The sequence below is a fragment of the Salvelinus alpinus genome, chromosome 10 (assembly GCF_045679555.1).
Source record: "Salvelinus alpinus chromosome 10, SLU_Salpinus.1, whole genome shotgun sequence".
NCBI classification, from domain to species: domain Eukaryota; kingdom Metazoa; phylum Chordata; class Actinopteri; order Salmoniformes; family Salmonidae; genus Salvelinus; species Salvelinus alpinus.
In genome coordinates, this window is record NC_092095.1 from 24,980,116 (window position 1) to 25,001,070 (window position 20,955).

The 20,955-nt window shown below is 42.2% G+C and overlaps 1 protein-coding gene across 1 annotated transcript in view; it reads right to left on the bottom strand.

Moving 5' to 3' along the window:
* Positions 1–14,993, bottom strand: part of LOC139531791 (guanine nucleotide-binding protein G(olf) subunit alpha-like) — a 59,999-nt gene extending 45,006 nt beyond the window's left edge. Inside the window, exon 1 of the mRNA XM_071328635.1 lies at positions 14,207–14,993. Within this exon, the coding sequence (XP_071184736.1) occupies positions 14,207–14,648 (442 nt within the window). The 5' untranslated portion in view covers positions 14,649–14,993. The remainder of the gene's footprint in view (positions 1–14,206) is intronic.
* Between the last annotated feature and the right edge of the window lie 5,962 nt (positions 14,994–20,955).

The following is a 20,955-nucleotide window of genomic DNA, read 5'->3' on the forward strand; positions in this document are numbered from 1 at the left end:
GTAAAATAATTGGTGAATAATATAGTACAATTGTTTCCAAAAACGGGTTTATGTTTGATCCAGACAGACACTTTAATCACGTTTCCTACACAAATCATTTCCCTATCCACTTTGCGTGCGTAAATCATTTCACAGGTGCTTGCAAACACCGGTAAATGGAGGTTAACCAGGGCCGCGCACCAGCGTTATAATCACACAAACCATATGGATCATATTACAAAACCAACTAATAACACTGTTAAACTCTATACAAAAGATAATTAAAAAACTAGTTGTTTTCTGCTATTCAAATTTCTCTGAAATAGCCTATTAACTTGACATAGGCCTACTATAGCCTACTCTATAGCCTAGTAGGTTCTCTTTCATCTGTAGCAATACAAAATGCCACACTACAATAAGAAACTTAGCAAAAAAAGAAACGTCCTCTCACTGTCAACTGCTTTAATTTTCAGCAAACTTAACATGTGTAAATATTTGTATGAACATAAGGTTCAACAACTGATACATGAACTGAACAAGTTCCACAGACATGTGACTAACAGAAATGGAATCATGTGTGCCTGAACAAAGGGAGGGTCAAAATCAAAAGTAACAGTCAGTATCTGGTGTGGCCACCAGCTGCATTAAGTACTGCAGTACATCTCCTCCTCATGGACTGCACCAGATTTGCCAGTTCTTGCTGTGAGATGTTACCCCACTCTACCACCAAGGCACCTGCAAGTTCCCGGACATTTCTGGGGCGAATGGCCCTGGCCCTCACCCTCCGATCCAACAGGTCCCAGACGTGCTCAATGGGATTGAGATCTGTGCTCTTCACTGGCCCTGGCAGAACACTGACATTCCTGTCTTGCAGGAAATCACACAGAACGAGCAGTCTGGCTGGTGGCATTGTCATGCTGGAGGGTCATGTCAGGATGAGCCTGCAAGAAGGGTACCACGAGGGAAGTGGATGTCTTCCCTGTAACGCACAGGGTTGAGATTACCTGCAATGACAACAAGCTCAGTCCGATGATGCTGTGACACACCGCCCCAGACCATGACGGACCCTCCACCTCCAAATCGATCCCGCTCCAGAGTACAGGCCTCGGTGTAACGCTCATTCCTTCGACGATAAACACGAATCCGACCATCACCCCTGGTGAGACAAAACCGCGACTCGTCAGTGAAGAGCACTTTTTGCCAGTCCTGTAGTCCAGCGCCGGTGGGTTTGTGCCCATAGACGACGTTGTTGCCGGTGATGTCTGGTGAAGACCTGCCTTACAACAGGCCTACAAGCCCTCAGTCCAGCCTCTCTCAGCCTATTGAGGACAGTCTGAGCACTGATGGAGGGATTGTGCGTTCCTGGTGTAACTCGGGCAGTTGTTGTTGCCATCCTGTACCTATCCCGCAGGTGTGATGTTCGGATGTACCGATCCTGTGCAGATGTTGTTACACATGGTCTGCCACTGCGAGGACGATCAGCTATCCGTAATGTCTCCCTGTAGCGCTGTCTTAGGCGTTTCACAGTACGGACATTGCAATTTATTGTCCTGGCCACATCTGCAGTCTTCATGCCTCCTTGCATCATGCCTAAGGCACGTTCACACAGATGAGCAGGGACCCTGGGCATCTTTCTTTTGGTGTTTTTCAGAGTCAGTAGAAAGGCCTCTTTAGTGTCCTAAGCTTTCATAACTGTGACCTTAATTGCCTACCGTCTGTAAGCTGTTAGTGTCTCAATGACCGTTCCACAGGTTCATGTTCATACATTTTTCATGGTTCATTGAACAAGCATGGGAAACAGTGTTTAAACCATTTACAATGAAGATCTGTGAAGTTATTTGGATTTTATTAATTATCTTTGAAAGACAGGGTCCTAAAAAAGGGACGTTTCTTTTTTTGCTGAGTTTAGTAGAGAATCCAAAGGTGTGAATATAACAGCACCTCAAGCTTTGAGAAAAAAAGGCACAATGCAAATGCAATGGAATATATGCAAACGAGTTCATGTGTTTGCATATCAGCATCCATGTCCTAGCAGCACAGCTGGGCAGTGCCTCCATCAACAGTGGAGAGTATATCCATGTAGTGAGCGAGAGCCAAAGACAATCTCCCAATATGATAGGATGGAGGTGTTGTCTGGGTCATTTTAAGGTTAGTGTGGATGAACAGACAAATGCCCTGACAACCAATAAAAGCCATCCTCAAAGTAAAGCATTGTTGAGAAAATGAATCATTAAAGAAGTCCTTTCAAACCCCAATAAGATGTAGTAAACTAATTCAAAGATGACAGATACACTGACTAAAGTAGTACTTTGTGATCTAAAGTACCTCCCGGGTGGCGCAGTGGTCTAGGGCACTGCATCGCAGTGCTAGCTGCGCCACCAGAGTCTCTGGGTTCGCGCCCAGGCTGGGCTGGGTTCGCGCCCAGGCTCTGTCGCAGCCGGCCGCAACCGGGAGGTCCGTGGGGCGACGCACAATTGGCATAATGTAATAAAATGTATGCACTCTACTGTAAGTCGCTCTGGATAAGAGCGTCTGCTAAATGACTAAAATTTAAAGTAAGTGAGGTAGATGTGTTTGACTATTTCAGTGGCAAACCAGACTCGGAAGGACTAGAATTATTTACATCAATTGAACGATTGATTGATTTCAAAACATACAAAAATAAATCAGACATATCAAAACATGGATTATATCAAAAGTAGTGTGAGGCAAACTGGCAACTGAGGGACCATATGAGATGGTTATCTGTCGTGATGTGTCACTGTTTGGAACATTAGCAGCCTCCAGAACAATGGAAAGATTTTCCAGTACAAGAAAAATATGAAAACATGATGCAAATGTGATGTTATAGGTCGAGTTGGCCAGTGTGTGGCTCCTCTGGATGCAAATCTAGCCCGCGGAGCTTCCTAACTGTTAATGTTGTGTGTTGGTTGAGAGTGTCGGCTCTACTTACCTCTAGCCTCGTACAGACCATCCTGATCTCATGAGCTTACGCTCTGTTACAGAATATAAACTCACAAGATCAGGATGGTTCGTACGAGGCTAACCTACCTCTCTACTATTCAGAAATTAGTCATTTACTGTATGTCTCCCTACAATGCCATGGGGAGTTAAGACAATCTTTGCTTTCACTTGTTTTGGTTTTTGTCACCTGTTTGCATCGCGCCCAGTCACAACTATGTGAACTACAGAGCCAAAGTTATTCCCCTGTTTGGCACAAGGAGTTAAGTAACAAACATATTGTTTAAAGTCAGTAGAAATGATCACCATCATCTTATCTAATTCTTTCTATAGTGTCAACTAGAGCAGCCCATTGACTATCGTCTTACATTGCCTTTGGTCTCCCTCTTGTGGTTTAGATTAATACTATACACTTCAGTGTGTGTGTGTGTGTGTGTGTGTGTATGCTTGATGACAATATGCATGTACAACAAAGGAATGGTCAAGAATACATGCGTACTTTACTAGAAAGCTATGACTGTATGACTTTCACCCTTCCTCCTTGTACCCTGTTGCCTGGATAAAAATAGCTTGTGTATGATAAGTTAGTATATAGCTCAGGTCATACTTAGGCTGGAAAACTGGTATTCTAGTTTCTCTTTCCAGTGAGTACACAGAGATGGTTAGAGATTAAGATACCTGGAATGGTAGCTAGCTTTCTAAAAGCTCTCCGTAGTCATAACATGGTATTCCCAAAGGCCCAGTGCAGGGTCATGTTCATTTGGCACTAAATGGAATAAAACGGCTTGACAAGGGGAGGGACTACCTGGACTTGTCCGATAACAAACAGTCATTTTTGTTTTCGGTTTTCAAAACACTTTGCTATGGTGTGCCCTACTGAACATGACCGAGGAGATCTGCAGGTTAGTATTGACCGGATAAACTTGCAAATTGCAAAAGCAACTGCTTTCAGTCAACTGAGTTGAGAGTGCATCTAAGACAATCATTCCTTTTTTATAGTAGGGCAGTCTGTCAGCAGGCTGGTGGCCAAATGAGTGAATTTGGGATATTACTGTCCTTTGTCACACATTCCTGGTGCGTGATCTTTTGTTTTGTTTTGGTTCGGGGTGAACTTTCAACCCCGCTGGACAGCCCCGGGCTAGTTTCCGTAGGACGTGGGGCCCGATTTAGAAAGCGAGAGTAAAAAAAACAGGACGCACATTTTCTCCCCAGAGAACGGGAGGTGTAAGAGAGGTCTGATGAGGTCAAGATGAGGCCATAGCTGCTGGTTGTTGGGTTGGATGATAGGTTCACCGCCACTGTCTGTCTGACCAGAGTGGCACAGGACTGAGAAAGTGAAACCATTTCCAGGGACGACATAACTTTACAAAAAAGTCCATCCAGAATTAAGTCACCTTAACTTGAACCCGTTATAGAAAGGGCTACATATCACTGACATAGTAATTATGTAACGGATGTCATAAATATATCTGTCTGCTGGATTGCTGTCAGCTTACAAACAGAACTAATCCCAAAGTTTAATGCTAGCCAACTTGCTTACCTCAGTGCTATTTTATGTCACGAGTAAAGTCAGTTGACATAAGCACCCCTTATGGAACAACACATGAATTTCACGTGAACACATGTGAAGTGTTCCAAAAACACATTTTCACGTGAACACATGTGAAGTGTTCCAAAAACACATTTTCACGTGAACACATGTGAAGTGTTCCAAAAACACATTTTCATGTGATCACAATGTGACAACATGTAAAGCAAAATGTGATAACATGAAGCTACATGTGTAAACATGTGAAGTGTTCTAAATAAAAATGTGAAAACATGTTGTTTTTCTGTATGTAACCCTTAGATTTCCACTTAAGTGTAACCAACAGACGTTTCAATATATACACACAGACAATAACATTAAACTGTGTGCATGTCTGTCAGCCTTGATAATTAGCCTAAATAGATGACTAAATTATCTATAACATTTTTGGATACCGACTCTGGCACTCTATAGCTCTGATTTTGAGTAAACTCCCAGGTCAGGTCTACTGGTCTAGTGACTGAGGGTGAAAACTGATTAGGGACGTTGACGTCAAAGAACATTAAAGGACGTTAGAAGAGGTCAGCAGTGAGAAGGAGGCTTTTGTCCCAATGACCAGACCGGCAGTACATGCCGATAAAAATGTAAATAACACAGTGCTATTTTTCCTATTACCAAACACAGAAGGCATGAACAATAGATAAAACCATTTGGAGACATATTTTGCCTTTTCACATGGCAAGTTCTTAGCTCAGAACTATCCTTAATGAATATTGCAATTAAGTGACACCGGGAAACACGGAACTGATTAGCTAGCCTAGCCCTGACAATGTGGCGTTGTTAAGAGCTCTCAATTGTTGATTACTTACTCACTTAGAAGGTTGAATGTATATGAGTTTGGTGTTACTTTTCAAAAGATGGCAGCTATATCCATTCAGGTAAATCACAGCTACTTGAGGGGATAGGATCTTTCCCAACTGATCTCCGAACATTTGCATATTTGGATGGAACCTGAACCTGCTTGAGAGCATCTCTGTTCCATATCTTGAAATTCCGTAACCCAGATTCCATCTGAATATGGGCTAAAAATAGCCCTCCCAGAGAGCATCTCTCTCGCTCTCGCTGTGCCTCTCTCTGCAGCTCTGATATGGAATGATAACAGAGCCAACCTGCCCCTTAGCGTGCAGAAAAACACATGCATGCAGACAGACGTGTTACACAGCACAGAGACGTGTTACACATGCATGCAGACAGACGTGTTACACTGCACAGAGACGTGTTGCACTGCACAGAGACGTGTTGCACAGCACACAGACGTGTTACACAGCACACAGACGTGTTACACAGCACACAGACGTGTTACACTGCAGACAGACGTGTTACACTGCACTCAGACGTATTTACTCATCCCTTTGTTGCCTCACAAACATCTTCCACCACACACACACACACACCACACTTGAACTCAAACTCCATATTAATAACGAAGGAAAATGTATTGTATGAATGATCAATGAACATGCACTATGGCGCTCTGAGGCCAAGCCTTTCCCCTCAATCTCTTATCATTGGCCATTGGTCACCCCAGATATGAAAGATTACAATAGCTGAAAACGTGGCTGCTATGATCAGGTCATGAGACTGAGAAAGCAAGGTGGGGAAGGTTTTATGGGATGGGCCGGCAGCAAAAATAGCACAGACTTTGGACTATTCCCACATGAGTCTATATATGGCAACATGACACAAGGATGGACCCCACTCTCAATAAACACAATATCATAACAATGACACATGCATTACAGAATGAGAGTTTGGAGTTCTTAGTCAAGGAAAGAATAGGGCTAATCCTAATAATTTCAGCCCTTATTTGGTTACAGACAGACCCGCATGCCAGCAGTAAAGTATGCTAGCAGTAGCAAGGTAAAGTAGAAATATTTGTAAAACTTTGATACATACCCGCCAGGACAAGTGTACTGTATGCAGTGAAGGGTACATATGTTGGATCTTAATTTGAGCCAGTTTGCTACAGCAGGAAAATAATCCTGCAGCAACAGGAATTGTAAATTATTATGTGGATTATAATTAATGGACATTTTTGTAGGGTTTGATAAATGTTTCACTATGGCAAAATCAAGTCTGACATTTGAAAGTGGAAATTACAAACTTTAGAAGGATTTTTAAAACTCTAATACAAGTTTGCATTTCCTGCATTCTCAGCAACAAAAGAGTGATCAAATTAAGATCCTACATCTGTAATGCCTAAATACACACGCATAGAGTTTTTCAGAGTAGTAGAATGGGGACAGGGCGATGTGTGCGTGTGAGAGAAAGACAGAGTGAGAGATAATGTGTAACATACACTACCCACATAGGATAAAATTGTTAGTTGTTCAAATAAAAGATAAAAGGAAGTATTATAAACAATTCAGTCAGTTTTCCTAGAGGCTGCATTCGTGGCCTTGGTCCCCCACCTGAAAGAACATCTGGGGTTAGAAATTGGTTTAGATGCACACAGGCAACCCAGAGATATGAGTACCAACATGTATGTACCATTTTCTAACTATTATGAGACACAACCCATACTGTGTTGGCTCTGATATTTTCTTTTCACATTTCCCTTCTCACCACAGGTAAGCAATATGGTAGATGAGTAACCAGGCTAGCACAGTACAACTCTGTTTGGCTTAACTCAGTAGTGTGGAAAGGGTCATGTATCCAGAGCAACTAACAGCAGTGAGTGGATACATTTCAATTTGTACTGGTCCCCCATGGGAATCGAACCCACAACCCTGGCCTTGCAAGTGCTATGCTCTGCCAATTGAGCCACACAAGAACTCTGACCACCCTCAACGTTAAATTCCATATGCTAACGTCCTGATACCCATGGTTGCTAGGCGCCAGTCATATAAACCTAGCTGAAGTTGTCAACTTCCTTCGACTTCCATTATGCATAAAAAGCAGAGGAATGGTGTCATATCGAGTGTCCTTATAGTCTCAGCAATAAAATGCTACAGCTTGCACTGTATAACAAAATGAAGTACAATATATATATAAATAAAGCACACACACACACACACACACACACACACACACACACACAATGCATTCGGAAAGTACTCAGACCCCTTGACTTTTTCCACATTTTGTTACGTTACAGCCTGACTAAAATGTACTAAATAGTTTTTTCCCTCATCCATCTAAACACAATACCTCATAATGACAAAGCTAAAAAAGGTTTAGACATTGCACATTTTTTTTAAATAAAAAACTGAAATATTACATCTACATAAGCATTCAGACCCTTTGCTCAGTACTTTGTTGAAGCACCTTTGGCAGCGATTACAGCCTCGAGTCTTTTTGGGTATGATGATACAAGCTTAGCACACCTGTATTTGGGGAGTTTCTCCCATTCTTCTCTGCAGATCCTCTCAAGCTCTGTCAGGTTGGATGGGGAGCGTCGTTGCACAGCTATTTTCACATCTCTCCAGAGATGTTCGATTGGGTTCAAGTCCGGGCTCTGGCTGGGTCATTCAAGGACATTCAGAGACTTGTCCCGAAGCCACTCCTGCATTGTCTTGGCTGTGTGCTTAGTGTCATTGTCCTATTGGAAGGTGAACCTTCACCCCAGTCTGAGGTCCTGAGCGCTCTGGAGCAGGTTTTCATCAAGGATCTCTCTGTACTTTACTCTGTTCATCTTTCCCTCGATCCTGACGAGTCTCCCAGTCCCTGCCGCTGAAAAACATCCCCACAACACAATGATGCCACCACTATGCTTCATTATAGGGATGGTGCAAGGTTTCCTCCAGACGTGACGCTTGGCATACAGGCCAAAGATTTCAATCTTCGTTTCATCAAACCAGAGAATCTTGTTTCTCATGATTTGAGTCTTTAGGTGCCTTTTGGCAAACTCCAACCGGGCTGTCATGTGCCTTTTACTGAGGAGTGGCTTCCATCTGACCATGCTACCATAAAGGCCTGATTGGTGGAGTTCTCCAGATATGGGAGAAACTTCTATAAGGACAACCATCTCTCCATTAGGAACTCTGGAGCTGTCAGAGTGACCATCAGGTTCTTGGTCACCTAACTGACCAAGGCCCTTCTCCCCCGATTGCTCAGTTTGGCCGGGCGGCCAGCTCTAGGAAGAGTCTTGGTGGTTCCAAACTGCTTCCATTTAAGAATGATGGAGGCCACTGTGTTCTTGGGGACCTTCATTGCTGCAAAAAAAAAAAATCTACCCTTCCCCAGATCTGTGCCACAACACAATCCTGTCTCGGAGCTCTACGGACAATTCCTTCGACCTCATGACACGGTTTTTGCTCTGACATGCACTGTCAACTGTGGGACCTTATATAAACAGGTGTGTGCCTTTCCAAATCATGTCCAATCAATTGCATTTACCACAGCTGGACTCCAATCAAGTTGTAGAAACATCTCAAGGATGATCAATGGAAACAGGATGCACCTGAGCTCAATTTTGAGTCTCATAGCAAAGGGTCTGAATACTTACGTAAATAAGGTATTTCTGTTTTTTATTTTTAATAAATCTGGAAACATTTCTAAAACCTGTTTTCGCTTTGTCATTATGGGGTATTGTGTGTCATGGTGTGTCAAAAAAAAAATGTAATCCATTTTAGAATAAGGCTGTAAAATGGGGAAAAAGTCAAGGGGTCTGAATACCTGCCAAATGCACTGTATAATATATACAGTATATAATAATATAAACCATTTAGAATATGCTTTTATCCAAAGCAACTTACAGTCATAAGCATAGATTTTACATATGGGTTGTCCAAGGAATTGAACCCACAACCCTGGCGTAACAAGCACCATGCACTACCAACTGAGCTACAGATGACTGTATCATGGTATAGCTCATTTTTCAATAGCCCATGTGAGTTTTATAGTCAGCAAAGTATTTTCTAATATTCACTGCCAGCTCTCAATTTTTTATTCAAAAACAGTAAATACAGATTGCTACCCTAATTTAAAATCCAGACTCCATCTGAGGTCATAAGGGGAACTGACTGACTGACCAATTGCCATGTTCCAGGACACTAGCAGGTCACATGCACTAGCCTATTGCCACAGCTAGTTAAGCAGCACTTGATGTGTGCTTCTTGGTATTTGATAAGCTAGTTCTTGGAATGCTGAGATACTACCACTGTGACGTTTACACATAGCCTGGTCCCAGATCTGTTACCGCAGTCTTGCAACAGCTATATGATAATTGTCACGCCAAGGCAAGACATCACAAACAGATCTGGGGACAGGCTAGGTAACCTAGGGGCTGTCATTATGACATGGTTAGACAACACTGATTCCATGCTTGATTTGGAATAAATGGTCCTGGATGAACGTAGGCCATCCCTGTGGATGCATGTGGTAGGCTAGCCTTGAAAAAAAATCTGTTCTTCTGTTCTTCTTTGCCTGAAATAGTCTGACACACATGACCTCATGTCACATCAGAGGTTTCATGATGAGTTGGGATGTGAGGTAGGCTATAACTGTCACTAACGAATGACTAGTGACTGCATATTGCCATTGGTGTGCTTCACGCCTGTGTGCCACAACTTCAGGGTACCATGTAGTGCTTTCAGAAAGTATTCATACCCCTTGACTTATTCCACATTTTGTTGTGTTCAGCCTGAATTCAAAATGGGTTACATATTTGCTTTTCTAATCCAGCTACACACAATACCCCATAATGACAAAGTGAAAGCAGATTTTTAGAAATTTTAGCTAATTTATTGAAAATTAAATACAGAAATATCTCATTTACAGTATTCACACAGGTGCATCCAATTTCCTTTGATCATCCTTGAGATGTCGCTACAACTTGATTGGAATCAACCTGTGGCTAATTCAATTCTTTGGACACGATTTAGAAAGAAACACACCTGTCTACATAAGGTTCCACAGTTGACAGTGCATCTGCATTTTAGTGTATAGCACTTTGTGTCATCGGCTGATGTAAAAAAAGGGCTTTATAAATACATTTGATTTATTGATTGATTTCAGAACAGAAACTATACCATGAGGAACGGTCTGTAGATCTCTGAGATAGAATTGTGATGAGTCATATATACTGACAGTAAAAACATAAGGAGCACCTTCCTAATATTGAGTTTGCCCTCAGAACAGCCTCAATTCGTCGGGGCATGGACTCTACTGTCATGTTTGTGAAACCATTCCTGGACCATCCTAGTCTTGTGGCATGGGGCATTATTCTGCTGAAATAAATCTATTTGCAAATGGATACCCTGCTGTCATGATGGGATGCACCTGATTGGTAAATGATGTTCAGATATACTGTGGCACTCAAACGTTGCTCCAATTTGAACACACCCCACACCATAACACCACCACAAGCCTGCAATGTTGACACGCTGCATGATGGATGCATGTACTCATGTGGTTTTCTCCCATCAGCGTGAAACAGCAAGAGCCAGGATTCACCAGACCAGGCAATGTTTTTCCAATTCTCCAGTGTCCAGTGTTTTCGTTCATTAGCCCACTATAACCACAGTTTCTTGTTTTTTTGCTGAAAGAAGTGGAACTCTAAGGTCGTTGGCTGCCATACCCCATTTGTGTCAAGGCACGACGGGTTGTGCATTCTTTTATGGGTCTTTGTTGTACTGGACTGTCAGTTGACTAACTGTAGCCGTCTGTTGCTCTGCACAATGCTCTGCACAATTCGTGTCAGCCTCCTTTGTCATCTTTCATCAATTACCTGTTTTTGTCCACTGGTCTGTCGTTGGCTGGACGTCCTTTGGGTGGTGAACCATTCTTGATACAAATGGGAAACTGTTGAGCATGAAAAACCCAGCAGTGTTGCAGTTCTTGACACACTCAAACCAGTGTGCCGGCACCTACTACCGGCACCTACTACCATAACCCGTTCAAAGGCACTTAAATCTTTTGTCTTGCCCATTCACCCTCTGAATGGAATAAATACACAATCCATGTCTCAATTGTATCAAGGCTTAAAAATCCTTCTTTAACCTGTCTCTTCCCCGTCATCTACGCTAATTTAAGTGGATTTAACAGGTGACATCAATAAGGGATCATAGCTTTCTCCTGGATTCTCCTGGTCAGTCTGTCATGGAAGAACAGGTGTACTTAATGTTTTGTACACTCAGTGTATCTGGGAAAGGGTATAAACCAATCTCTAGAATGCTGAAAGTTTCCAAGAGCACAGTCTCCATCATTGGGAAATGGAAATAATATGGAACAACCCAGACTCTGGCCGTCCGATCAAACTGAGCAACTGGGCAAGAGGGACCTTGGTCAGGGAGGTGACCAAGAACCCAATGACCTCTCAGGCAAAACTACAGAGTTGCTTGGCTGAGATGGGAGAATCTGCCAGAAGGACAACAGTCTCTATAGCACTAAACCAATCTGGGCTTCATGGGACTGTGGCCAAATGGAAGCCACTCCTGAGAAATAGGCACGAGAGCACACCTAGAGTTTGCAAAAAGGCACGTGAAAGATTTTGAGATCAGACCACATCAACTTTTGCCTTATAATGAGACAAAAATGTTACTCTTTTGCCTGAATGCAAAGCGTTGTCTGGAGAAAACCAGGCACAGCTCATCACCTGTCTAACACCATCCCTACCGTGAAGCATGGTGGTGGCAGCATCATGCTCTGGAGATACTTTTCAGTGGCAGGGACTGGGAGACTGGTAAAGATAGAAGGAACAATGAATGGCGCAAAATACACACAAATCCTTGATGAGAACAAACAACCTTAGACTGGGGGCGAAGATTTACTTTCCAACAGGACAATGACCCCAAGCATACAGCCAAAGCAATGCTGGAATGGCTTCAGAACAAGAATGTGAAAGTCCTTGAGTGGCCCAGCCAAAGCCCAGACTTGAATCCCATTGAAAATCTGTAGAAAGACTTGAAGATTGCTGTTCACAACTGCTCCCCATCTAACTTAACAGAGCTTGAGAAAATCTCCATGGAAGAATAGGAGAAAATCCCCAAACCCAAGACGACTCAAAGCTGTAATCGCTGCTAAAGGTGCTTCTACAAAGTATTGCCACAGGGGTGTGAATAATTATGTAAATTAGAGATCTGTATTTCATTTCCAATACATTTGCAAAAATGTCTAAAAACATGTTTTAACTTTGTCACTATGAGGCACTGTGTGTAGATGGGTGAGAGAAAACAATATATTTAATCAATTTTGAATTCAGGCTGTAACACAACAAAATGTGGAATACATATGTTAGCATACATGCATTAGCCTAGGGTAGAATTTCCTTTAGTGACTGAAAATATAATTTGAAGGTTTGGGGTGAAGTGTCCCTTTAAAATCTTCTGTGTGTCTTGTACGGCATTGTGCTATAATGATTAACCCATTGCTTATCTGTTGTCCTATAGTCCAAGTGCATTTTCAAGGACATTTTGCACATATAATGCTTCAACCTGGAATGAGAACCAGTAGCCTACTTAATATTCTGTTATCAATGCACTATTGTCCATACTCCTGTGACTGTATTAATCACTGGTAGGCTATATTGTCAGGCCTAATGACCAATGTCCATTCATTAATGCAAATATATATGAAATATTACAGCTGAATTAATTGGTAGAGGACAACTAGACCATAGCCCTCAGGGACCATCATGACGCGTGTTGGAAGTATGCCGTGCATTAGCCCTCTACTGCACATCATCGCCCTCAGGCAACAGAAAACCTTTTTTCCCCTCACCCACCCACCCACCATATAAAAATATCCTACACATGACAATATGTGATGAAATGTCTGTAAACAATCCAATGAGGTGCAGAAGTAGGTATGATGTATCAATTGGGGCAGGGACCTTCTTTCAGGAAGCAGAGCAATGTTAGCGCATGGTGTGAGTGAAGGGTACAACACATTTCATTATATTACATGTTTAATTAGAGATAAGTACACATTTTCTATTGTCAAGCTGTGTAGTAACCTCTAAAGAAGCATATTTGATAGGTTTTGAACACACATATATACATATATATATATATATTCAGAGCAACATTGTGCAGTTAGGCTACATTTCAGGGAAATATCATGCTCGATGAAATACCATTTGAAAGCAATTTGATGTAAAATTATGGCCTTGGTCAATGTTTTTGCCAACATATCCACTGACATTCACAGGCAGTGGACACAGGGACATTCTATGGTTGATAGGACCCTAATAAAGCAGTTAGGAGGCTCATATCCTCTGATAGTAAGAACAGTGAGCTTGACTACAATGGCAGCAAGGAAGAATGGGCCCCAGAATCAGGATTGAGAGGAAGTGAAATACTAGTTTATGCCCAACTTGAATTTATATATTAAAATATCAAGATGTTCTTTGTTTTTTTAGTACCCTTATGGCACAGCAAAACTAATTCTGGGTGTGGGGGGGTAAAAGTATTTTATTACTTTTGATACATTAAATTAAAATAGGATGGAATATATATTTTTCCAGAAGAAAAGAAATGTGCGCAGTAGAGGGTTAATTACACTGGCCGTTTTTTTCATAGCGCGGGAATACAAGGTTGAGGTATGAGGGGTTCTCGAACCTAGCGGACATAGCCTATTTCATTTAATGTATTTATTTTGATAAAGCTAGTGAATAGATTAAATAAGTTAGCCTATAGCCTATTCATGACCTGACATACATCTCATTGGTTTGTAGAAGGATAACATAGCCTGGGCTGGTCAATGTATTAGTCCCAGCCATCTATCTCACACACCTACCGAGTAAAAGCAGACGATGCGTCTGCTCGTATTCCCGTTTCTGCTCCTTCAGAGTTCGGTCAATATGTTTACTGACTTTCTTCGCCTGTTTTTTGACCTCCTTCTCCTCCGATAACTTTTTGTCCAAGGTTTTCTGTTTCTGTTTGCTGAGCTTCTTCTGCAGCAAATGTTGCCGCTGGCTGCGGTCAGCTCCAACATTGTCCCCATTCTGTATGGGCACGCCTTTAGTCGTGTCCCCTCTACGGGCATCTCGTGCATTCGGCTTGCCTTTGCTAGGGCCCCCGCGGCGACACCAACAACCACTGAGCAGTGTCATGTCATTATATGCCTCTGTATCCTCGTGGTCAAGGTCCTTGGAACGTAACGATACAGAGCAGTCCGCCGGTTTCTCGGTGTCACTGGATTCGTCAAGACTAAGACGCAGGCTGTAGCACAGTCCCATTGTGGGGTTTGTTCCGTTAGTAAAATGGAAGGGAAATTTTCAGGTGAAAAGCGCAAAATTCCTAGAGAGATGGTAGGCCTACCTGCTCGCCTGTACTCATTGTGGCATTTCCCCTGTCCTGGGATGCTTGTTGAATTCAAACTGCAGAGGGGATCTAATCACGGTTCTGGACTTGCCACCATGTGAGCCATTTTGCATTTTGTCCCGTCTGTCAATGCCAGCCTGTAGTTGGTGGATAACCTGATTGTAACAGTGGCCACCGCTGGTCCACCTTACCGTAAATAAATCTAAAGTACAACCTAAAAAATACACAAGGGAGAGTGTGCGCCCAGGACTGGCTCTCGAATTCTTATACCAGAACACTCTCTAGGGGCGCCAGTAGTATGTGCATCCCCCTCATGGTGAGGCGTCAGCGTTAAATTCACTACTGGTGTAGTCATGGACTTTAACTATTCGTGTGCCAGGACAAAGTAAAAGCTCAGTTGTTAGAATTGTTTTCAAATTCTCTCCTACAATAGCCTAACCTAAATATTTTGGTAACACTTTATCAAGAGATATGATTTATTACTTGTTATTTGTATGAGCCCATATGATCTTATTATATGCTGAAATAATAGGTCATTTATAATAAAACAGAATATATACTTTACTGCCCATTTTTCTATGGAAATTTATAATTTTGCTGTCACAATACCCAACCACACACACATGTCAGGATAAAGTGTAGGGTGCCTTGCTCAAGGGCACAATGGCAGTTATTGGTAGGCTATCTTGGATGAGGGTCCTACCATCAGCTCTATGGTTGCTGGTTTAGTTTCCATTTGTACCTTGCCCAAAGATAGAAATCTGAAAATAGATGTTATTTAACACATTATGAGGTGATATTTAAGACATTATGGGGATCATGCATGCTTATGACAAGTCTTACAATGCAGATAACAGCATCCCAATGCATTATACATGTCAGCTTAAAGTAAAATGTTACCAGAAAACTAAAATGGCACTTCTCACTACACATATGAGTGTAGATTCCTGTGTAGGTCTACACCATTCCTACAGCAGCAATGACCAAAGGTTTCAGCCCAGCACAGGCTGTCAGCCTTGAATGGTGATCTCAACATTTATTGGGCAGTTCACCAATAAAGCCTATTTGATACCACAGGGCTGAAGTAGACTCTACAATGCAGGGGTAATAAAACATTGTGTCAGCACCAAATACTGATAGGTGTTGATTGCCTGAATTGTCTGTGAACTTTCCCCAAAGGAGATATCCAGAATGTTCTGTCTACAGGTGCAGGATCTTAATCTGATCACACTTTTGTTGCTGAGAATTTTCCTGCACCTAAAGTAGCCTATAATTTTGGCCAGCTATTAGCTTAACCACCAATAAAGCAATATTATGGACAAAATATTTAAATCCTGTTGCTGCAGGATTATTTTGCTGTGACAAAATAGGTCAAATTATGATCCCACATATGTACTACCTTGACTCTTTACAGTGTGTGCAACTAGTTGTGTAACGCAGGGCAGTAGACTCTTGAACAGATAAGAAGAGCAACTTGGAGCCAAAGAGATTGGTATTGCCTGGTAGAGGTGTGACACCCACAGCTCTGAGAATAGATGTTCTACTCAGTCGGTCTGTGTAGCAATGGGGAAAGTATACTGCCTCTACCTCACAGTCCAACCAAGGTGTATGAATTGAATAATAAACTGAATGTTCCAAAATTTGGACAATTGAAATTAAATATAAAGTCATTCTTTATTAACTTAAAAAACAATTTGGTATTAAAGCCTTCATCGGGGTGATTGATCTCTTTGGATATGCAATTTAAGCACTCAGAAAATAAGTGAGAGGTTGGCACCAATGCATTATCCACATAAGACCATACATTAATTAGGGGTGTTTTATAAGACTATGATGATATCATATCACTAAGAAAAATAAACGTCATCTTTCTAGATATCTTGAGTTACTTCAGAAAGAATAATCAACTGAGTCCATGGGGCCATCACACACATTTTGTTGTGTTACAGCTTGAATAATTTTTTAAAGGAAATTTAGATTTGTCACTGGCCTACACACAATATTTCATCAATTTTTTTTACAAATGAATTAAAAATTAAAAACCAAAATGTTGAGAGTCAATAAATATTCAACCCCTTTGTTATGGTAAGCATAACTAAGTTCAGGAGTAAAATAATTCTGAAGAAGTCACAGTTGCATGGACTCACTCTGTGTGCATAAGAGTGTTTAGCACAATTGTTTAATGACTGCCTCATCTTTATACCCCACACATATAATTATCTGTAAGGTCCCTCAGTCAAGCAGTGAATTTCAAACACAGATTCAACCACAAAGACCAGGGAGGTTTTCCCTTGCCTCGCAAAGAAGGGCACACAAAAAAGCAGACATTGAATATCCCTTTGAGCACAACAAAATTTGGAATAAGTCAAGGGGTATGAATACCTCCCGAAGGCACGGTAGCTTCCTTATCGAAACAGTTCCATGACTAGACAGTATACAGTCCTGTTGATTGGTAACCATAACTCATATCTTGGGAAATAAACAATGTTGTATGGATGGGCCAGTGCAGTGCAGAGAGTGAGGTGTGTCACAGTACAAAGGTCATAAAGGGATTCCCATGGAATGGCTATGCTGTGTCTGTGGTGAGGCCATCACAGGTGCATGCTCTAAAACGATACATTGTTGTCACCTTGTGGAGAAATTTTGTACATGCAAGCCTAGTTTCTGCAAGTCAAGGCACACTTCTTCTTGTAAGCAACACATTGAACGCAATGGAGGACAATAACTGTCAAAAGTAAACAAAAATGAATTACTCATGAGAGTTTACATTAGCCTGGGTGCCAGTCTGTTTCTGCTCTCCTGCCAACTCAAATAAAATAAAATTGTATTTGTCACATGAAATGCTTACTTGGGGGCCCTTTTCAACAATGCAGAGAGCAATAATGGAAAAATAATAAAACCTAATAATAAAAGTAATAATAAATACACAATGAGTAATGAGAACTTGGCTATATACATGGGGGTACGAGGCAATTGAGGTAGATATGTACACATCACTATGAATAAAGTGGCTAGGCGACAGGATACATATTAAACAGCAGCATCAGCGTATGTGATGAGTCAAAAAAGTTAGTGCAAAATGGGTCAATGCCGATAGTCCAGGTAGCTTTTTGATTAAAGCTGCAATATGTAACTTTTTGGGCGACCCGATCTGTCATTCTCGTTGTGCGCAAGTCTAAGAAGCTGTAGATCTGTTCTATGTGCGCTATTTCTATGCTTCCAGTTCTTAAGTTTCGTTTTTGCTTCTTTTACTTTCGGTTTTGTACACAAGCTTTAAACAGCTGAAAATACAATATGTTTGCTTATTGAAAATATATTTCACAACGATTTAGATGGTACAATGATTCTCGACACTTTACATTGCTTGTTTTGTCACAAACTAGGCAAACTATTCGAATTTTAGCAACCATGAAATGGAGGGGTGATTTCTGCATATTGTACATCAAAATATTTAACTAACTATTTAGCAGTCTTGGAGGTAGAAGCGGTTCAGGGTCCTGTTAATTCCAGATTTAGTGCATCGGTACCGGTTGCCATGCAACAGCAGAGAAAACAGTTTATGATTTGGGTGGCTGGAGTCTTTGACACAGCCTGGTATAGAGGCCCTGGATGGCAGGGAGCTTGGTCCCAGTGATGTACAGGGCCATACGCACTAACCTCTTTAGCGCCTTGCGGTCGGATGCCAAGCAGATGCCATACCAAGCGGTGATACACCCAGCCAAAATATTCTCAATGGTGCAGCTATCTGAGGGCACATGCCAAATCTTTTCAGCCTCTTGAGGGGAAATATGCCATGTTATGCCCTCTTCACGACTATGTTGGTGTGTGTGGACCATGATAGATCCTAAATGATGTAGACACCAAGGAACTTGAAGCTCTCGACAAGCTCCACTACAGCCCCATCGATGTGAATGGCCCTCCGTTTCCTGTAATTCACGACCGGCTCCTTTGTCTTGCTGTCATTGCGGGAAAGGTTGTTGTCCTGGCACCACACTGCCAGGTCTCTGATCTCCTCCCTATAGGCTGTCTCATCGTCATTGATGATCAGACCTACCACCGTCGTGCTGTCAGCAAACTTAATGATGGTGTTGGAGTCGTGCGCTGCCATGCAGTCGTGGGTGAACTGGGAGTAGAGGGGGCACGCACCCCTGAGAGGCCACATGTTTAGGGTCAGCGTGGCGGATGTGTTGTTGCCTACCCTCACCACTTGAGGACGGCCAAACATGAAGTCCAGGATCCAGTTGCAGAGGGAGGCGTTCAGTCCCAGTGGCCTTAGCTTTGTGATTAGCTTGGAGGGCACTGTGGTGTTGAATGCTGAGCTGTAGTCAATTAACATGTTTGGCTTGACAATGACAGCGGAGTATACAAAAGCACAAACGGACCAGGGACCAGGCTAAGTTGACCGACAACAGTTTCATTCCAAACACCTCACTTCCAATGCATGTGACTGTCAACTGGTAACCACCACAAGACCTTCAGCTGCATATCCACAGGGTGGCAGCACCACCAAAGCTACAGATCATATGCTCCCCCAGATCGTTCAGATCATTATGATCAGCTTGCACACAATTCAGCCCAGCCTGCACTGCAGCATTTACAGGTGTGGGATCTTAATTTGACCTATATTTTCACAGCAAAATAATCCTACACCAACAGGATTTGAGCGTTTAGGCCACAATGTTGCTTTTTTTGGTGGTTAGGCTATTACCCGGCCAAAAGTAGACTACATGAACAGTGCAATACTGTTAATACAACAGTGTGTGAGTGTGGGTTTTCAGTTCATTTATGTAAATTACAACGCTCATCTGCATTTCCTGCAGTGCAGGATCATTTTCAGCAACAAAAGACAGCAAATGAAGATCTTACCTCCGTGCATAGGCCCTAGGGCAGGTTCCTCCAACCCTATTCCTGGAGAGCTACCGCCCTGTAGGCTTTCGCTCCAGCCCAATTTGTAACTAACCTGATTCCGTTTATCAACCAGCTACATATTAGAATCAGGTGTGGTAGATTAGGCTTGGAGTGAAAACCTACAGGAAGTTAGTTATCCCTGACCAGGGCTGGAGAGCCCTGCCCTAGTGGAACATACTTTCTTGTAAATTTTTTCTCATGCACTCTCCATTATGTTTAGTCTTGTATTTCATAAATAAATCATAAACTCTAAACATATATACTAATACCAATCATATTAGGCTAATATATTATAAACCTTGGTAATTGTCTTGTCGGGGTAGAACTACACTGACTGACAGCATTGAGAATGGGTTTATGGCAACACTTGGCACTATGCAAAGTGTTTTCAAATCAACAACCACACCTTGAAGTTGGATGCATTGGTCAATGGACATTTTGTGTGTCATGGGTAAAGATTCCATGTTTGGGAAGTTTGCCTATTCAAATGAATCCCAAAGGAAGGTATTAAGCCATGCAATGGTGTACACATAGAGCAAGTTTGCAGGTGTTCTCTTGCAGAGTGGAGGGTGTTCTAATGGTCACATAAACACAGGAAATTGTATGTTTATACAAAGGAGAAGGTAAATAGTTTGCATATTGGTCTTTGAGGAACATTCATACAGCGATAACACCATCAAAGGGATATGATGGCCATGTTGTGTGTGTGTGTGTGTGTGTGTGTGTGTGTGTGTGTGTGTGTGTGTGTGTGTGTGTGTGTGTGTGTGTGTGTGTGTGTGTGTGTGTGTGTGCAAGAGAATTTAGAAAAAATATTCCTACTGCAAAAATAGCCCACATCATCATCATGTTTTCTCCATTAATTTTTCATATTCCACTCATTCCCCGAGCAGTCAAAAACAGTCTGAAATCCATTTGGAGGTATGAACGCTAAGCTGCCTGAATGCACTGAAAAAATATATTCTATTACATTGCTGGATAAGGCCATCTGAATGCACTATTTGCATTACAGGGGAGATACAGCCGTTCACATCCCACATAGCAGAAAATGAGCATAGTAGGTTGATCCCGCAAAGTGTCCTGTCTTTGTCGGGTCAATAAGGTTGCTTTTTTCCTGCCCGCAGCCTATGCTCAGGTGTCATCCATCCAGTGGTTCTCTCTCACACACACCGATTCCCACACCGATTCAGTAGCATCATCGTCGTCAATACAAAAACAATGCCGTCCCATCCATCCCCTCTGTTCCGTCATGTCCAACACCGGCAGCCTCCAATGTATGATTAGATTGCCTTGCCGCCGCTGCTGGAACCGCGCCCA